Source organism: Rhinatrema bivittatum, chromosome 1 (genome assembly GCF_901001135.1).
Source record: "Rhinatrema bivittatum chromosome 1, aRhiBiv1.1, whole genome shotgun sequence".
NCBI classification, from domain to species: Eukaryota; Metazoa; Chordata; class Amphibia; order Gymnophiona; family Rhinatrematidae; genus Rhinatrema; species Rhinatrema bivittatum.
The window spans coordinates 47,893,893-47,910,716 of NC_042615.1; the positions used below are offsets into that span (position 1 = coordinate 47,893,893).

General features: G+C 45.2%; 1 protein-coding gene across 4 annotated transcripts in view; it reads right to left on the bottom strand.

Moving 5' to 3' along the window:
- The window catches only part of SLC10A7 (solute carrier family 10 member 7), a 339,519-nt gene that overhangs the window by 269,919 nt on the left and 52,776 nt on the right, over positions 1 to 16,824 (bottom strand). For all 4 annotated transcript variants that reach the window (XM_029602657.1, XM_029602585.1, XM_029602751.1 and 1 more), the window contains exon 4: positions 8,630 to 8,705. In XM_029602657.1, coding sequence (XP_029458517.1) covers positions 8,630 to 8,705 — 76 coding nt within the window. The remainder of the gene's footprint in view (positions 1 to 8,629; positions 8,706 to 16,824) is intronic.

Sequence of the window (16,824 nt, forward strand, 5' to 3'; positions counted from 1 at the left end):
TAGGAACTGCCACCGAAACCGCCTTCTTCCTGCACCACAGGGCTCTCTGAAACCGCGTGACTCACAGCCTAACTCCCATGCTGTTCTCAAAGCCTCTTGAGAAGAGTGCAAGCCTTTGGGCCTTCACGCAGCGCAAGAAGACGACAATTACACCAGCTCCTCTTTCTCCTGCCGGCTCGTGAAGATGGCTCGTTTCCTTGCTGTGCTTCTCCGAGTTGGCTCCTGAATTCTGCGTGGAGCCAGAGAAATTCCACAGCAATTCTGTATTACTTTTATTCCTGGGGGAATTCTGCGCATTTGGTGATCAATATGGCGACTTATTGGGCGTTAACACTCATCAAGCGAACCTGATACCAAAGTCTGGACTGGTGGGGAGATTAGCCAGGCCTGGGGCTGAGGAACAGAAGAAAAGATAGCACAGAAGCAGAGAGAAAAGGAGAATTTCAAGCCGAAGAATAAACAGACAACTCTTACGATGCAGAGTTTCAAAAGACTAATAAGTTTAGGTGCTATTTTACTAGCTAAAATCACAAACCACAGAGTGTGATATTTTGTCATTTCAGAATATTTCAGTTTCAATATATATGTGTCACCCTCCTCCAAAAAGGACCCAGGATGGCTAACATCAAAATACACAGCAAAGTACCATAGTGTGTTCATCAAAATAAAATAACAAACATCAATAGTGTATACATCAAATATAACAAAAACATCAAATAGCATATAAATCAAACACATTAGCATATATATCAAAAAACAAACAGGCAAAAACTATCCCTTTCCCATCCCTCCTCCCATTCCCACCCCTAGTGAATAAAAATACAAATTAATCTTTACATTCCTCTCAGTCACTTCCAAAAGAGCTCCCAAAAGAACAACCCTCTTTGGTATCACTAACCACTCTTAAGTCAGCCTGCGATGACATCAGCAGGAGGAATATATTGCATTGTTTCTCTTATGCACGGCTAACCACCATTGTGGTGGATGAAAAAGCCTATATGGCCATAAATTAAACTGCATGAAAATGGAGTTAGTCTTATTTGAGATGGATACTTTGCATGTATATTTTGGGAATTTTACAGAGGCCACCGGGGAACTCAGGAGTCTGGGTCAGTTTCTCCTTACCTGCTCAAAGACAATTCTGGTAAGAAAAGAGACCAGGCAGGGAAAGATAAACCACAAGAGATCGGTTTATCTACAGTATTTCAGCTGAGAAAACAAACAGAAAGTGCTCAACAAAAGTCATCAAGTCAGCCTAACTAAGCAAAGCTAGGAATGAGGGCATCCGGGCTTACGATGCTCCACACCACAAACGCCACTGTCTCATCTGTCTCTTTTTCGGCCATCCTGCATATATGAACATGTCAACAAGACACATGAGTATTTCCTGTCCCGATGTCAGGTGTTTCAAGGCAAAACCATCTTAAGACACAATGTGTCGTACACTAAACATGGCCTTTCACCTATAGCAGAAAGTCACTGATAGGAAGGAATTTTAAACACAATTAAATCTACAATTAAGGATGAACCACTTCATCTGCTTTCCAAGCACAGACAAAACCTTTCTGAAATATACTCTCGCATCCATGACCTTGGTCTATGACTTCAGGAGTTCACACTAAATGAAACCATTTACTCTGTGCCCACGGGACATGCTGAGATTTGCTTTCCAGAAGCTTTAAGGAGACGGATACATAGTTGGCCCTGAAAATATAACTCTTCTTCTCTAACACTCTCTAACAGCCCTAACACCGGAGCGTGAAACGAGAATGTGCTCTTCAAATGACCCTGAGGGAATTTCAAAAAATTCTAATTAGGGATTTGGATGATGAAGGGTATCATGTTTTAGCATATTACCAGTGGCTTTTAAAGAACTCTATGACAATATGCAAAAATAGTGGCGTCTCTTATCCCTTCCCAAAATAATACAATACCATTGTATAAAGATGCAATGAGTGTCTTTGTGGCAGAGGATGTTTAGAAGACGTATATCCTTCATTGGTTCAAAAGTAAACAAACAAAAAATACATACATAGATCTTATTGTATACTCAATGTCAGGGCCTCTGTGGTTTTTCAGATCTTTCTGATGAGAGGAGATGGTTTCTAATTTACAGCTTCAGGTTGCTTCCCCAACTGTGGGTTTTGACCTCAAATGGGGGTCACACGTGCCTCACAGGGCGGTGGCTCTCTGGACATCAGCAGCTGCATTTCTAGTGGAAGTCCGCATGGGCCATGTGAGGCAGCACAAACTCACAGGCTTTGCTGTGGCCCTGCCCGAGTTTCCATGGTAACAAGAAAGAGATCAGGGCTCCTGCAGGGCCTGTGAGCTTGCACAGGAGGCTCCATGCTGGCTTTCATCACTAATGCCGTTTGCAGATCACAGTCTGGCTTTGGACCTGTCTTGAAGGGAAGGGTTGGGCTCTGCGCGCACAAGCCCGTGCGGTAGCCACTGTGCCTCTTTCCTCACCCAAGACTGAACCGTACCCCAGAGAAAAATGTTGCCCTTGTCATCAGCCTGTCCTCGGTTTCCACCAGCTGCAATCCAATTTGGTCCAGGGCCCAAAGCAAAACGTTGCTGCACACCCTGGCCAGGGGGAAAATTTGGAGGAGGAGCTGTTTGGAGGGAGGGATCAGACGCACGATGGGTTTAGGGTTGGATCAGGTGGACAGGGATTAGCTGTGGAGGGAAGAAGGACAAAACATCGACTGGGGAGGGGGGATAAATGGGGGAAAGGGATGTGAAAGGAAGGAATGACAGAGGATTAATTGGGGGTTATGAAATGGCTTGGAGGTGAGAGAGTTGGAATGGAGGGGGTGAGAGAGAGGGCGAGGAGCTGGGGGATGTAAAATGGGATTCGCTGGAGAGGGTGGAGATTGAGAAAGGGGATCAGCTGGAATGCAGGGAGAATGAGAGTGGAATGATTGCTGGAGGGGGACTGCAACCCTGTTAATTTGTTTTGATCGTCCTCTGGGGTCATGTGAACTTTCAAATGTTAACGTAGGGTCACAGTGACTAAACGTTTGGGAGGCCCTGCTCTATTGGTCGCATCAAGGGTCAATGAGAAGCAATCAAGAGTCATGAGCCAGATATTCAAAGCAATGGGAAAAACTCTTTAGTACCTCTGGCACACAGAAAGGAGGACGATGGAAGGAAGAAACCAGAACATCCTCCAAAATTCAATATGACAAAACCAAGGCCAAGTCATCAAAGAACTGTGGTGGGAGAGAGAGGAAGGAGAGAGAACAAGAAAAGGATGTATCAGCTTTCTAGGATTCTGAAATCTGTAGTGGATTTCACAGCAAAGCCATGGAAGAAAACTTGAGAGAGAGAACCTTTTACCACCTGTGATTAAGTACAGAGAAAAGAAAGCATCGAGTCACATTTGCAAACCGGTTCTGCCTCATTTTGTCCCATGTCAACCTCTTCCCAAGGAGAAGAATCTACATTAATGACCTTATATCTTTAGAATCTAAATTACATTTTTATCTCTTACTGTTACAAATACTAGAAATTCAACATATACATTTACAAATTACACACAAAAGGGGCTGAATCATAGAAACATAGAAATGACGGCAGAAGAAGACCAAACGGCCCATCCAGTCTGCCCAGCAAGCTTCACACATTTTTTCTCTCATACTTATCTGTTTCTCTTAGCTCTTTGTTCTATTCCCCTTCCACCCCCACCATTAATGTAGAGAGCAGTGATGGAGCTGCATCCAAGTGAAATATCTAGCTTAATTAGTTAGGGGTAGTAGGGGTAGTAACCGCCGCGATAAGCAAGCTACACCCATGCTTATTTGTTTTACCTAGACTATGTTGTACAGCCCTTGTTGGTTGTTTTTTCTTCTCCCCTGCCGTTGAAGCAGGGAGCTATGCTGGATATGCGTGAAATATCAGTTTTTTTCTCCCCTGCCGTTGAAGCAGAGAGCCATGCTGGATATGCATTGAAAGTGAAGTATCAGGCACATTTGGTTTGGGGTAGTAACCGCCGTAACAAGCCAGCTACTCCTCGCTTTGTGATTGCGAATCCTTTTTTTCTTCACCCCTGTCGTTGAAGCTATGCAGGATATGCGTGAAGCATCAGTTTTGTTTTTTTTTGTTTTTTTTGTTTTTTCCCCTGCTGTTGAAGCAGAGAGCTATGCTGGAAATGCGTGATGTATCAGTCTTTCTCCCATGCCGTTGAAGCAGAGAGCCATGCTGGATATGCATGGAAAGTGAAGTATCAGGCACATTTGGTTTGGGGTAGTAACCGCCGTAACAAGCCAGCTACTCCCCGCTTTGTGAGTGCGAACCCTTTTTTCTTCTCCCCTGCCGTTGAAGCAGGGAGCTATGCTGGATATGCGTGAAGTATCACTTTTTCTTCTCCCCTGCCGTTGAAGCAGAGAACTATGCTGGGTATGCATTGAAAGTGAAGTATCAGGCATATTTGGTTTGGGGTAGTAACCGCCGTAACAAGCCAGCTACTCCCCTCTTTGTGAGTGCAAATCCTTTTTTCCATTTCCTCTTGCTGTTGAAGCTTAGAGCGATGTTGGAGTCACAGTAAGCATGTGTATGTTTATTGAATAAGGGTATTGTGTCCAGGCAGTAGCCACCATTCTGGCGAGTCACCCACTCTTCATTGGCGGCCTCTTGACTTTATGTATCCACAGTGTTTATCCCACGCCCCTTTGAAGTCCTTCACAGTTCTGGTCTTCACCACTTCCTCCGGAAGGGCATTCCAGGCATCCACCACCCTCTCCGTGAAGAAATACTTCCTGACATTGGTTCTGAATCTTCCTCCCTGGAGCCTCAAATCGTGACCCCTGGTTCTGCTGATTTTTTTCCTACGGAAAAGGTTTGTCGTTTTTGGATCATTAAAACCTTTCAAGTATCTGAAAGTCTGTATCATATCACCTCTGCTCCTCCTTTCCTCCAGGGTGTACATATTTAGATTCTTCAATCTCTCCTCGTACGTCATCCGATGAAGATCCTCCACCTTCCTGGTCGCCCTTCTCTGTACCGCTTCATCTTGTCTTTGTCTTTTTGTAGATACGGTCTCCAGAACTGAACACAGTACTCCAGGTGAGGCCTCACCAAGGACCTGTACAAGGGAATAATCACTTCCCTTTTCTTACTCAATATTCCTCTCTCTATGCAGCCCAGCATTCTTCTGGCTTTTGCTATCGCCTTGTCGCATTGTTTCGCTGTCTTCGCATCATTAGACACTATCACCCCAAGGTCCCTCTCCTGCTCCGTGCACATCAGCCTTTCCCCCCCCATCGAATACAGTTCATTCGGATTTCCACTCCCCATATGCATGACTCCCCATATGCATGACTTTGCACTTCTTGGCATTGAATCAGTGCAAGCTGGAAACTTATGGGCAGTAATGTCACTTGTCAAGGTTTCAACGCTAGCCTTTCAAATTTGGGCTAATTCAACCCTTTTGTGTACATGAAGAAGGACATTCAAAGTATAGGCTTCTGAGGTAAAAATATCACTTACAACAACATGTATATTTTATTTACATGTACAACTGTGGTGCCAACCAGAAAATCCTTAAAAAAAAAAGCAAAAAGGACTTTTGAAACCCATATGGTATTAGGCCTATTGTAACACGTTGGGTGTGGGCTTGGTCCTCAGAAAGCCATTAGTAAACAATTACAATTGCAATATAGTAAACCGCTCGCACCAGACAAGCACTAACTGCCAGCACTCAAACAGTAACAATCTTATTTATGAAAAGACAACACTGCAAATGTTAAACCAGGCCGTGAAAGATCAATATATCTCCTATTAACAAAACAGAACAAGCCTAGCTGCTATAGATCCCTACTATTCTATACTACATATTAGCAGAAAACCTCACCTCAGTAACACATGCAAAAGAGACAGACAGCCCCTCACCAAATTCAGAATACAGAGATCATAAAGGATAAATAGAAACATGCAGACAAAAACTGAACGTGAAACCACAGCAAGCCAGATTGTATGCAGTGCAACAATGAAAAAAACAGAAATACCACAATTCCTCATAAACGGCCGGATTTTCAAAAGGTCACGCGCATAAATCCGGGGGTGGGGTCAGCGGCTCCTGGCACAGCGGGTTTGCTGCAGTGTCAGAGATCGCGTGCCGGCAATCAGCTGGCGCGCACAACTTGCACCTGCCCGGAGGCAGGTGCAAAAGGTAAAACAAAAATTTGGGGGGGGGGTTAGAGTAGGGCTGGGGGGGGGAAGGTTAGGGGAAGGGGTGGGAAGGTCAGGTTAGGGGGAAGGGAATGGGGGAAGGCTGCGCGGCTCGGCACACACAAGGTGCACAATTGTGCACCCCCTTGTGCACGCCAACACTGGATTTTATAACTTGAGCGCGCAAGTTATAAAATCGGGCGTACATGTGCGCGTGCCGGGTAGTACGCGCACATGTACGTCCGCGCGCAACCTTTTAAAATCTACCCCAAAATATTAAACAATAAAATCAAGAAATATAAAATATCAATCATAAGAGTAAACCACACTAATAAAATAAATATTTCCAAACTGCTGACAAATAGAGTAACATCCAATAATTAAAAACACATATACAAATTTTAAAAAATTTCCCAGCCAAACACCAATAAAAAATATTTTAAAACAGAATACACATCAAATAACACCCAATTATTAAAACCAATAAGGACAAAAAAAAATCCTCTGCTCTCCATACCTGGGAACTTACTTATATATTTATTATTTACAGCGACTTTTGATTTCCAGTCACCCTGAGACTGTCAGGGATTAGAGGGGGAGGCTGCACACAAACTCATCTCTCCTAGTCAGGACACCGTCTTTAAAGACAGATACAATCTTCTGAACCTAAAAAGTGCATTGAAGTCTACATCATTTCTGGAATTCAAGACGGTGTCCTGACTAGGAGAGATCGGTAATGCTGAATGAGAAAGAAGCCTCCCTTTTAGGAATGAAATGGAGCCCCTCAGATGATTAAGATAAGTTGTAATATTTTTGTGTGATCCCCCCTAAAGCCAAAACAGTAGTTCCTGTCGGATATCTTATCTCTTCTGAAGACTGTCAACTTTTGTGACAGCTAAGGAAGTGTGGGGGCATCTTCAGCCAGAGATTTCATTATGGTGTGATTATAAGACCCTGATATCTATTCTAGAAGATTTGGATACTCTTAAAAGAACACTTTTTCAGCTTCTTTGGGTATGGACTTTAACTGCATAAAATATAAAAACGGAGATTTTAGTTTCCCAGCTTCCTCCTGGGGTTCGGTGCTCTCCATGCCCTCCCAGCAGGTCCTCCTGGACTCTCACTGGATGGGTCTCCTGTCCTGTGTCTGCATACATTCACAGGCAAGGGAGCAGGACCGCGAGCTGTAGGAACCCGGGCAGATTTATAGCTCAGATCTGAGCATGATAAGTTAACAAAATCCACTCTGGACGTCCGATACCTCTTTTTGTCATAGACCTTTTCATATTGCTTTGAGGAGATTACAATTTGCAGAATTAAAAAAAAAGTTAAAAAAAAAAAATTGGCACTGGATTCTTCTGTTTTATAAACATTTAAGTCTCAAAGTGAGGATTCCACAGCCCCTCTGTTGGGTGTTTGGTGCAATCAAGTCAGTCAGCCAGCAGCTCCAGCACCCCGTATTTCGCAGAAACTAATCACCATTGTTAGAAACTTAATAGCAGCTTGTAATGACTTTCACTGGTGCTGGCTGCTTGGACTGAATGTGGGAAGCCACTCACCACATCAGCAGCAAAAGGCTCACGGCATCCTCAAGCAAAGAGGAGCGTTTACGGGACGTGGTTAACAGTATCAGCCCTCACAATGCACGTAGCTCCATAAAGAGCCGCAGAAATGGACTGCACCTACCCACCCTTCGTGAAAGACAGACAGGGGACACAATGAAAAACAAATAAGAGGCTTTGAGGTAAGACAAGGGAGGCCATGATTGGGATTAATTGAGGAAGTGGCAACTGTAATTGTGTAAGGCTGTAATGAAGGAGGTCTCCAAGGAGTGGGACTCGAACTCAGACCCTTCATTTGCACAATAAGGGCAAACACTCAGGCCTGCAACAAAGACCCAGCAGGCACCAATAAGGAGACCCTTGAAGCCAAAAGTAAAAAGCAGTAAATTCTACCATAAAACCAGTTATATTTAAAAACTTTAACACCACTATTACATTTTTCTTTAGAAGGGAAAAAAAACCCCAGCATTTTCTGCTCACTGTAAACCACAAAACCTGCTATGGAAAGCGGTGAATAAACTGATTTCTTTCTTTTTTTAATAAAAGCTTGCAATGAAGACACAAATGACACTTAGGGAGGGAAAAAAATAATGGTTAAATGGCGGAAGTGCGAGAATGATAGGACAGTTCCTGAGGATGTGCACAAAGTAGGATGGAAAGATCCTTTTGTTTTGGCACCAAAATCAGGCTACACTAAAGATCGACTTCAAAAACCAACCAACTCCCCCCACCCCCAGCACACAAAATGCAAGTCTAAAATTCCTATTTCACATGTTTACTTTCTGCTTACGACACTCTTGGCTGGGACCCCGTACACTACAATGCTTCATCTCATTTCTTTAGGAAAATATACGCACGGACAGTAATTATCAACAGCCGATGCGGCAAAATCTTACCTCGTTTCCACCAACGGCTTTGGTTAAAATTACTGCCGAGGACACAGGAGGTGGCATACAACCTACCGTCTGCAAACTAAAAGAAGAAAATACAATGATGAAAAAAAAACAAAAAAAAAAACAGCAACCCCAAATAATGCATGAATACACATTTATATATTTATTACTCAAAAAGCAAGTCGCCAGTTCTGAATCATTCGAGTTTGTAGGCGGAAGCTCGGATGAAGCAGAGAGCATCTGTGCTTCCACTCAAACATCCCCCCACCCCCAAAAAGCACAGCAGACCAAAACCCGGGTACAGGAGCCCCCAACCTCCCCGGGCTTACCCATCCTCAGCAGAGCACCCCCGCACAATATTATCTGTCGGACAGCAAAGCCCTCCAGAGAAAACGAAGGAGAAACGCCATACGACCCCTGCCAGGTCACCATTCCCTTCAGAAGGGCCATATTTTTTTTTTTCCCCCAGTACCGAGTGAGCGTGACAGTCTATATTTCCTTTCTAACGCCATTCTAGAGAAACCCCGAAAAGGAATGCAATGATCCTATCGCCGTATGGGCCCGGATGCGCGCAAGCGTTTCTCCCACTTTGTGTCTATGGGGGATAATGCTTAAGTACCTCAGGTCCTGTCTGAGTTACTGAGGACGGGGTGCAATAATCCATTTTATATATTATTCTTTGGTCAATGGTTATTTTGTATGTGGTCATGTGATCCTGCGTGCAGTAACAGGAGGCACTGCTCCAAATGTAAGGGTGTTTTAAGGCACTTTTTGGTCTTTTCTTGCATTAGAAAAGCGAGGCCTGATCACACGGCAGCCACGCCACCTTCCAAGGTGGCGTGGCTGCCGTGTGATCAGGCCTCCCCCTCTCCTACGACAGTCAGAGCAGCGGAAAAAGAAACCACCAGAAGAATCATGTAAAATTATATTTTCACTTTTAAACCTAAAAAAAAAAAAGAAAAAAAATTATTCATACTGTACTGCTGCTTTCTGCCACTCTTACACAAGGCTAAAGCAAAACTGTTTGGCTTTTCATGAAATACACTAAGCTCGGAGGAACTGCTGCTTTCATCAACCGAAACAGCTTTTTTCTTTTGTTCAGGAGGTAGTTTCCTCCTGGGCTTTCAGCTCGGGGCTGGGATCGGATGCCACCATCCTTTCAGTCACAACCTCTACCTGGGGGAGTTCTTTCCCGGTTTTCTATCTCCTCCCAAGTTACTTCGGTGCAGTTACCGCAGCGATGGTCCTCGACCGGTTGTCGGGCACCACAGCTCCCTTCCCGGATCCCATCTTCACGGGCCTTAAATCCGGGCGCTATCTGTCACCACTGCACAACGACCGGGGCTCCCTTCCCACCCCACCCCACCCCCAGGGAGCAGAAGACCCAGATCCTGCACATGGCAGACCAGCTCCCCCCACCCCCCCACATCAAATATTCAGTGTGTGGAAAATTCATGAGGTGTCTGCCCACGGGTCACATGGCCAAACCGATTATAAATTAGTCACGCTTTGCCTCGGCCACATTCAGGCACAATCTGCACCATGTAGCACTTCAAAAGGATTTGTCTTGTATCACGATAAAACATAAACACCGACCTCTAATGAATGCAAAAGATCCTGGCACCAAATCCAATAAGGAGCCCTCTCTCTCTCTCTCGCATCCCTTTCATTCATTTTGTGTAACACACACACACACACACACACAGGTTTGTTGGTGATAACATAACCACTTTTCAATGAACACAGAGACGGTGACTTTCAAACCAGTGCGCAGGCACACGTGTGCGCGCGTTCCTTGGCCCGCACCCAGGGACACGGCTGTTTTATAACATCTGGCCGGGCGGACACGTGCGCTCAATTTGAAGTTGGGTGCGTGCCTGTCTGTGCAAATCCCACTTCTGCTGGGGGATTTTAATAGGGACACGTGCCGACACCGTTGTCTGTTTTCCCAGTTTGCTCCCAGTTCGTTAAGGAACCGGTCTTCCAAATCCTCCCTAGTTTAATGGCCTTCCTTGCACCCTGTTAGCCCCCGACCCCTAAAACCCCACTGACCTGCCTATATTTTTTTTAATTTTATTACTTACGCGTCACCCACAGCAGAAGGAAAATTACGCGGCGGGGGACCCTGGCGAGCACCGGATCGCGTAAGCATTTACACGCAAATTTCAGGTTACAATCCCAGAATGCCCGTGTCCCTGCCGCTTTCTGAGTAGTTCCGAGGCGTGCGCGCGGCGGTGTCTACACACATGTCCGGGTGACACTTAAAAATCCGCTTGGCGCGCGCGAGCCCAACATATTTGCACTTCCCCTAATTTCGGCGCACGTCGTGCTTTTAGAATTCAGTTTTATTAGTTTAACATCACAATTAACCGTAGCACCAAAACCCATCATCTGGGCTCTTCCAAGGCCTGCTATCGCCAGGTTTTCCTCTCATTCTCTCGGATAGATCGAACAGGAGTTTTTCCTCTATACTTATGGCAATTTGCCTCCTCTTGCCCGCACTTCGTAAAACACGCTCTTTGCTTTAGATCATTTTTAAGCTTCCCCCCTCCAAAAAAAAAACAACCCCAAAAACACAGGCTCTAAAATTCAGGCCTGGAAAAACGAAATATAAACATTGAACACCAAACAGTACCTGCAGCCACTTTATTGCATCAGTAAATCAATACATCACCCAAATTTAATTTCACCAAACGCATGCAAACACTTCCACAACACACAAATCGGGAATTTCCTCCTTCCCCTCCCCTCTTAAATGGTGAGAATAACCCATGGGAGCTGCACGAGTCTCGGCTATTTTTCTGAATTTTTTTTTCCCCTCCAATTTATCATTATTATTATTATTAGCAGCAAAAAAAAAAAAGAAAATGTTTAATGTAATGGGTCACAGCGATTCTCGGTGGCTGTTACCAGTGACCGGGGCTACATTCTGCCGGCCAATATACGCCCGTCAATAATTTATCACCCCTGACTGGACCTTCCGGTGCTTTCCATGCAAACTGTCTGATTTCCAAACACTTGGGCTGCTTGCAGTGTCACAAGAAATCACGTTCCCCGGCTCCTGCATGCAAGGACGGGATTTAAAAAGCAAAGCCCTGCTCGAGGTTCTTCATTAGCTGTAATTAGCCTGGAAGCTTGTCTGGTGCGCTTAAAAACTGCTGTAACGTTAATTGTCAGTAATTGGTGAAAATTCCTCTATCAGACTATCACAGCAGCGGCTGCTGCCTCCTTTGAATTAGGGACCACCCCCTCCCCCCCCCCCCCCAGTTTTACCATCTATATTTTTTTTGTAGGCTTCTCCATCTGCAATTATTTTTCCTTTTATTTTTAGGAGCCAGTTTCCAAGTTTCCCCCCCCCCCCATTTAGAGGTAGATTTTAAAAGCGTCGCTCGCCCACAAACGGCCACGTACGGGCAATACGTGGGCCGCCCGCGAGCGACGCAGGTTTCAAGAAGCCGGGAAGGGCGCACGCACACGCGTGAAGGAGCGTCCAGAATAAGGAGGCAGAAAAAGGGGGCTGGTGTTGGTCGGGGCCAAGTCCAACGTGCGTAACCACAAATTTGGCAAAGGCGACGCGCGTATGCGGCCCACGTTACTGTGCTACTGCTCCTCATGAGATGCAGGAACCTGGGGGAGAGAGAGTGAGAAAGAGCACCTCTGTATAGGGTCATTCTGATACTCTATACATACGCACCACTCTAGAGGGGCACTTTGAATCGGAGTGGGTGTTGTTTCAGACACATTCCGAGGTATTCATAGTAAAATTGATATCAGTAAAGAATTACAGCCCTCATAAGGGATGAAAAGGAGTAGATATGTATAATGCAGCTAGGCCTGTAGTGAACAAATCAACTCCTCGTTAGACTTTTCATCACTTATAAGGACTATAAGAACATGGCATACTGGATCAGACCGAGAGTCCATCAAGCCCAGCATCCTGTTTCCAACAGTGGCCAATCCAGGCCATAAGAACCTGGCAAGTACCCAAACATTAAACAGATCCCACGCTACTATTCCTTATTGATTAATAGCAGTTTATGGACTTCTCTTGGAACTTATGTAAACCTTTTTTAAACCCAGTTACACTAACTGCTGTAACCACATCCTCTGGCAATGAATTCTAAAACTTAACTTTGCGCTGAGTGAAAAAGAATTTTCTTTGATTTGTTTTAAATGAGCTACTTGCTAACTTCATGGACTGCCCTTTGGTCCTTCTATTATCTGAGAGCGTAATTAACCGATTTACATTAAGTTGTTCAAGTCTTTTCATGATTTTGTAGACCTCTATCATATCCCCCCTCAGTCGTTTCTGCTCCAAACTGAACAGCCCTACCTTCTTTAGCCTTTCCTCATAGTGCAGCCGTCCATGCCCCTTATTATTTTGGTTGCCCTTCTCTGCACTTTCTCCAGTGCAGCTCTATTCTTTTTGAGATGCAGCGAGCAGAATTGTACACAGTAATCAAGGAGCCATCTGTTCATCCAGGCTGAGACATGAGCCAAGGACCCTGGCAGACTGAAATCTTGCTGCACCAATCCACACGTGGGCACCATTTGCCACAGGCAGAGACTAACGGCAAGGGCCAAGGCTGCACCTCCCTTTAATCCAGTGATGATGTCAAGGAGAAAAAGGCCATGTCCTCTGTCTCCATCAGCTGGAGTGGGGGTGGAGTAAACCCATTTGTCTGGACTGGTCTAGCAGGATGATAAGAAATTTGCAATTCAGCATTGCTTTGGGTGTGGGAAGGGAGAGGAGGGGTCCTTCTCATTCAAGCTCACTATAATTCTTTACTGATGTCAATTTTACTGTGAATGTGACTGTAAAAACCCCCACCCCCAACCCACCTCCCAAAAGCTCACCCCGATTCAGTGGCCTTCTAGAGTGGTAACCTATATAGAGAGTATCAGACTGACCCTATACAGAGGCTCTCGTTCTCTCTCTCGATACGCGTGCGCGTAAAGGCTGTAGACGTACGCGTGGCAACAGTATTTTAAATGCTACTTGTGTGCACCCCCTTGCGCGCGCCAACCCCGATTTTATAACATGCGCGCGCAAGTTATACAATCGGGTGCACACGTACACCCGCGCGTATGTTTTAAAATGTTCACCTATTTGCATGCAGATGTATGTGTCAATAAAAAATCGTGCGCACATGTGCGTGCATATAGCCAACTTTATAACATGCGCGCATATGTTATAAAATCGCCGTGTCCACATGCACACACTGGCAAACGTGCGTGGATCTTAAACTCTACTTCAATGGTTTTTGAACTTCAAGTCATGTTTATAATATTTGTCATTATTATTCTACGGGAGCTTTACGAACAATTAATAAGAATTATATGGCTCCCATCTGAAATTATTATACACAGAAGTAAAAGAGGGACTTTTTTTTCCCAAATAAAATATGAACTTCCATGGGGTACAAGATTAAAATCAGTGGTGACAGTGATTGATGTTGAAACTGTCGAACAAATGTAACATGATTTCATCTGGAAGAGGCAATTTTGCCCCCTCTGCAATTTTATATTTTGCTCCATATTTTTTGTGTAAGTAACAAAAAAAACGCATCACGTGTATATACAGAATTCATTTGGAGAGATTGGGATGTCTGTATTTGCTTCAGTTATTTTTGTAAACTAAAACAAATGGAGCCAGCTGTCTGAACAGGGAAGATAAGGAGAAAAGCTCAGGGATATGGCAGACACCTTGGACAGAAAGAGAGACAGAGTCGTCATAATTCTAAAACTTAAAAAGACTGAAAAGAGAAAAACAGCCTAAACTGTTTTTTGTTTGTTTGTTTTTTTTAGTGAAAAATGTTCATAAGAAATAAATGCAGAAAAGAACATGATAAATTAATTGTCATCCCTTCCCAAACCTGTATTCATGGACCCTGACCGTCCCCCACCCCGGGTTCCCTGGCCACTCAGGTTTTCAGGATATTCACAATGAATGTGAATGGGGTGCATACAACCAAGGCAAGGCATCCAAACATCATTAACATGGATTATGGATGTCCTGAAAACTCAAACGACTGAGGGCTCCCTGACGAATGGTATAGGATCCAATGCTCTAGGACAGTGGTTCTCAACCTTTTTTTTGGCCGAGACGCACCTAACAGATGGTTCTCACATGCGGGACACACTGAACGTGTGACCATCACGGGGCTAAATGTAAACATGCACTCTGCATCCATAGGAATCCCCTCAACCCCCAGCAATGAGTTCAGAGCAGAACTAGGGCATTACCCTGTACAACTCACCGTACAAAAAAGATAATTCTGGTTCTGATGACATCTCAGTAAAAGCAAAACAAACTCCCTTTACTACCAGGCACAATAGCCTTCCTTATGAAAAGACAGTAATTTACCACTAATGCATGTCCTATTGAGAAAACACAACAAATAAGACTGATACATGCTAGTAAAATACCTCACCTTGGTCACACACCCAGAACTGACTTTCACCAAGTACAGAAAAACCACAAATAATAAATATGGAGACAGAAACTGGAATGGAAAACCAAAAAAGCCACTCTGCATGCAGTGCAAACCTGGAGAAATGGAAAGAGAAATATAGCACCTACCAGACTCTAAGAGGTAGATCTTAAAAGTACGCGCGCGCGTACTTTTGTTCGCGCAACCGGCGCAAACAAAAGTACGCCGGATTTTATAAGATACGTGCGTAGCCGCGCGTATCTTATAAAATCCGGGGTCGGTGTGCGCAAGGCTGCACAAAATCGGCAGCCTGGGCGCGCCGAGCCGTGCAGCCTGCCTCCGTTCCCTCCGAGGCCGCTCCAAAATCGGAGCGGCCTCGAGGAAACTTTCCTTCCGCATCCCCCCACCTTCCCCTATCTAACCCATCCCCGAGCCCTACCTAAATCTCCCCCCTACCTTTGTTGTGCAAGTTACGCCTGCTTGAGGCAGGCGTAACTTGCGCGCGCCACCTCGGCATCCCCCGGCACAGGCCACAGTGCCGGGGGACTCAGGACCGCCTTCCCGGCCCGCCCCTGAACCATCGCCGCACCCCCGGACCCGCTCCCAGACACACCCCTGGCATGCTGACACGCCCCCTCCCGCCCCTTTTACGAAGCCCCGGGACTCACGCGCGTCCCAGGGCTTTGCGTGCGCCAGCGGCCTATGTAAAATAGGCGCGTGAGTGCCCTGTGCGCATAAATCCGGCAGGATTTATGCACACAGGGCTTTTAAAATCTACCCCTAAGGATTTGCAATAATGCACACAAACTAACCTGCACAAAGTTACACCTGTATTATGGAACACACTCAAACAGTAACAATCCTATCTAAGAAATACAACTATTAAACCAGGCCCTAAACACTAATACATTTCCTATTGGGAAAACAGAATAAGCCAAGCTGCTATAGAGCCCCACACAGAAATAATTGTAAAGCTATACTAAAAATGTTACAAAACATTTGCTGAACAGAATAATATCCAACAATTAAAAACTCATAAAAATTATTAAAACATGTCCAAATATCAATAAAATATTTCAAAACAGCAGACCGCATAATACCCAATAAGTAAAATGGCAATCAATCAAGAAAAATACATTTAAAAAGCCACCTTTACTTACCCTCTCCAGTAACTCTCCTACTTTCCCTTTCAGGCCAATAGCACTCACCAGAAGCAGCAAGGGCTGCTGAAGCTCTGTCTTCACAGTCCTCTTCCTTAGAGCCCACAACCAGTCACTCACACACACATCTCCAATTAGACCCCATGACCAGTCTCGGTCTCTCTCACACCAGTCATCTTCCTGACCAGTCTCTCTCTCGATCACACACAAATGCTCTCGCACCCATTCACACCAGCTCTTACCCAGGCTTCCATTCACACCTACACACACAAGCTCTCACCCAGGCTTCCATTCACACCCACAGACACAAGCTCTCACCCAGGCTTCCATTCACACCCACAAGCTCTTACCCATGCACCCATTCACACCCACACACACATGCTCTCACCCAAGCACCCATTCACACCAGTTCTCACCCAGGCTTCCATTCACACCCACAGACACAAGCTCTCACCCAGGCTTCCATTCACACCCACAGACACAAGCTCTCACCCAGGCTTCCATTCACACCCACAGACACAAGCTCTCACCCAGGCTTCCATTCACACACACAAGCTCTCACTCAAGCACCCATTCACACCAGCTCTCACCCATGCATCCATTC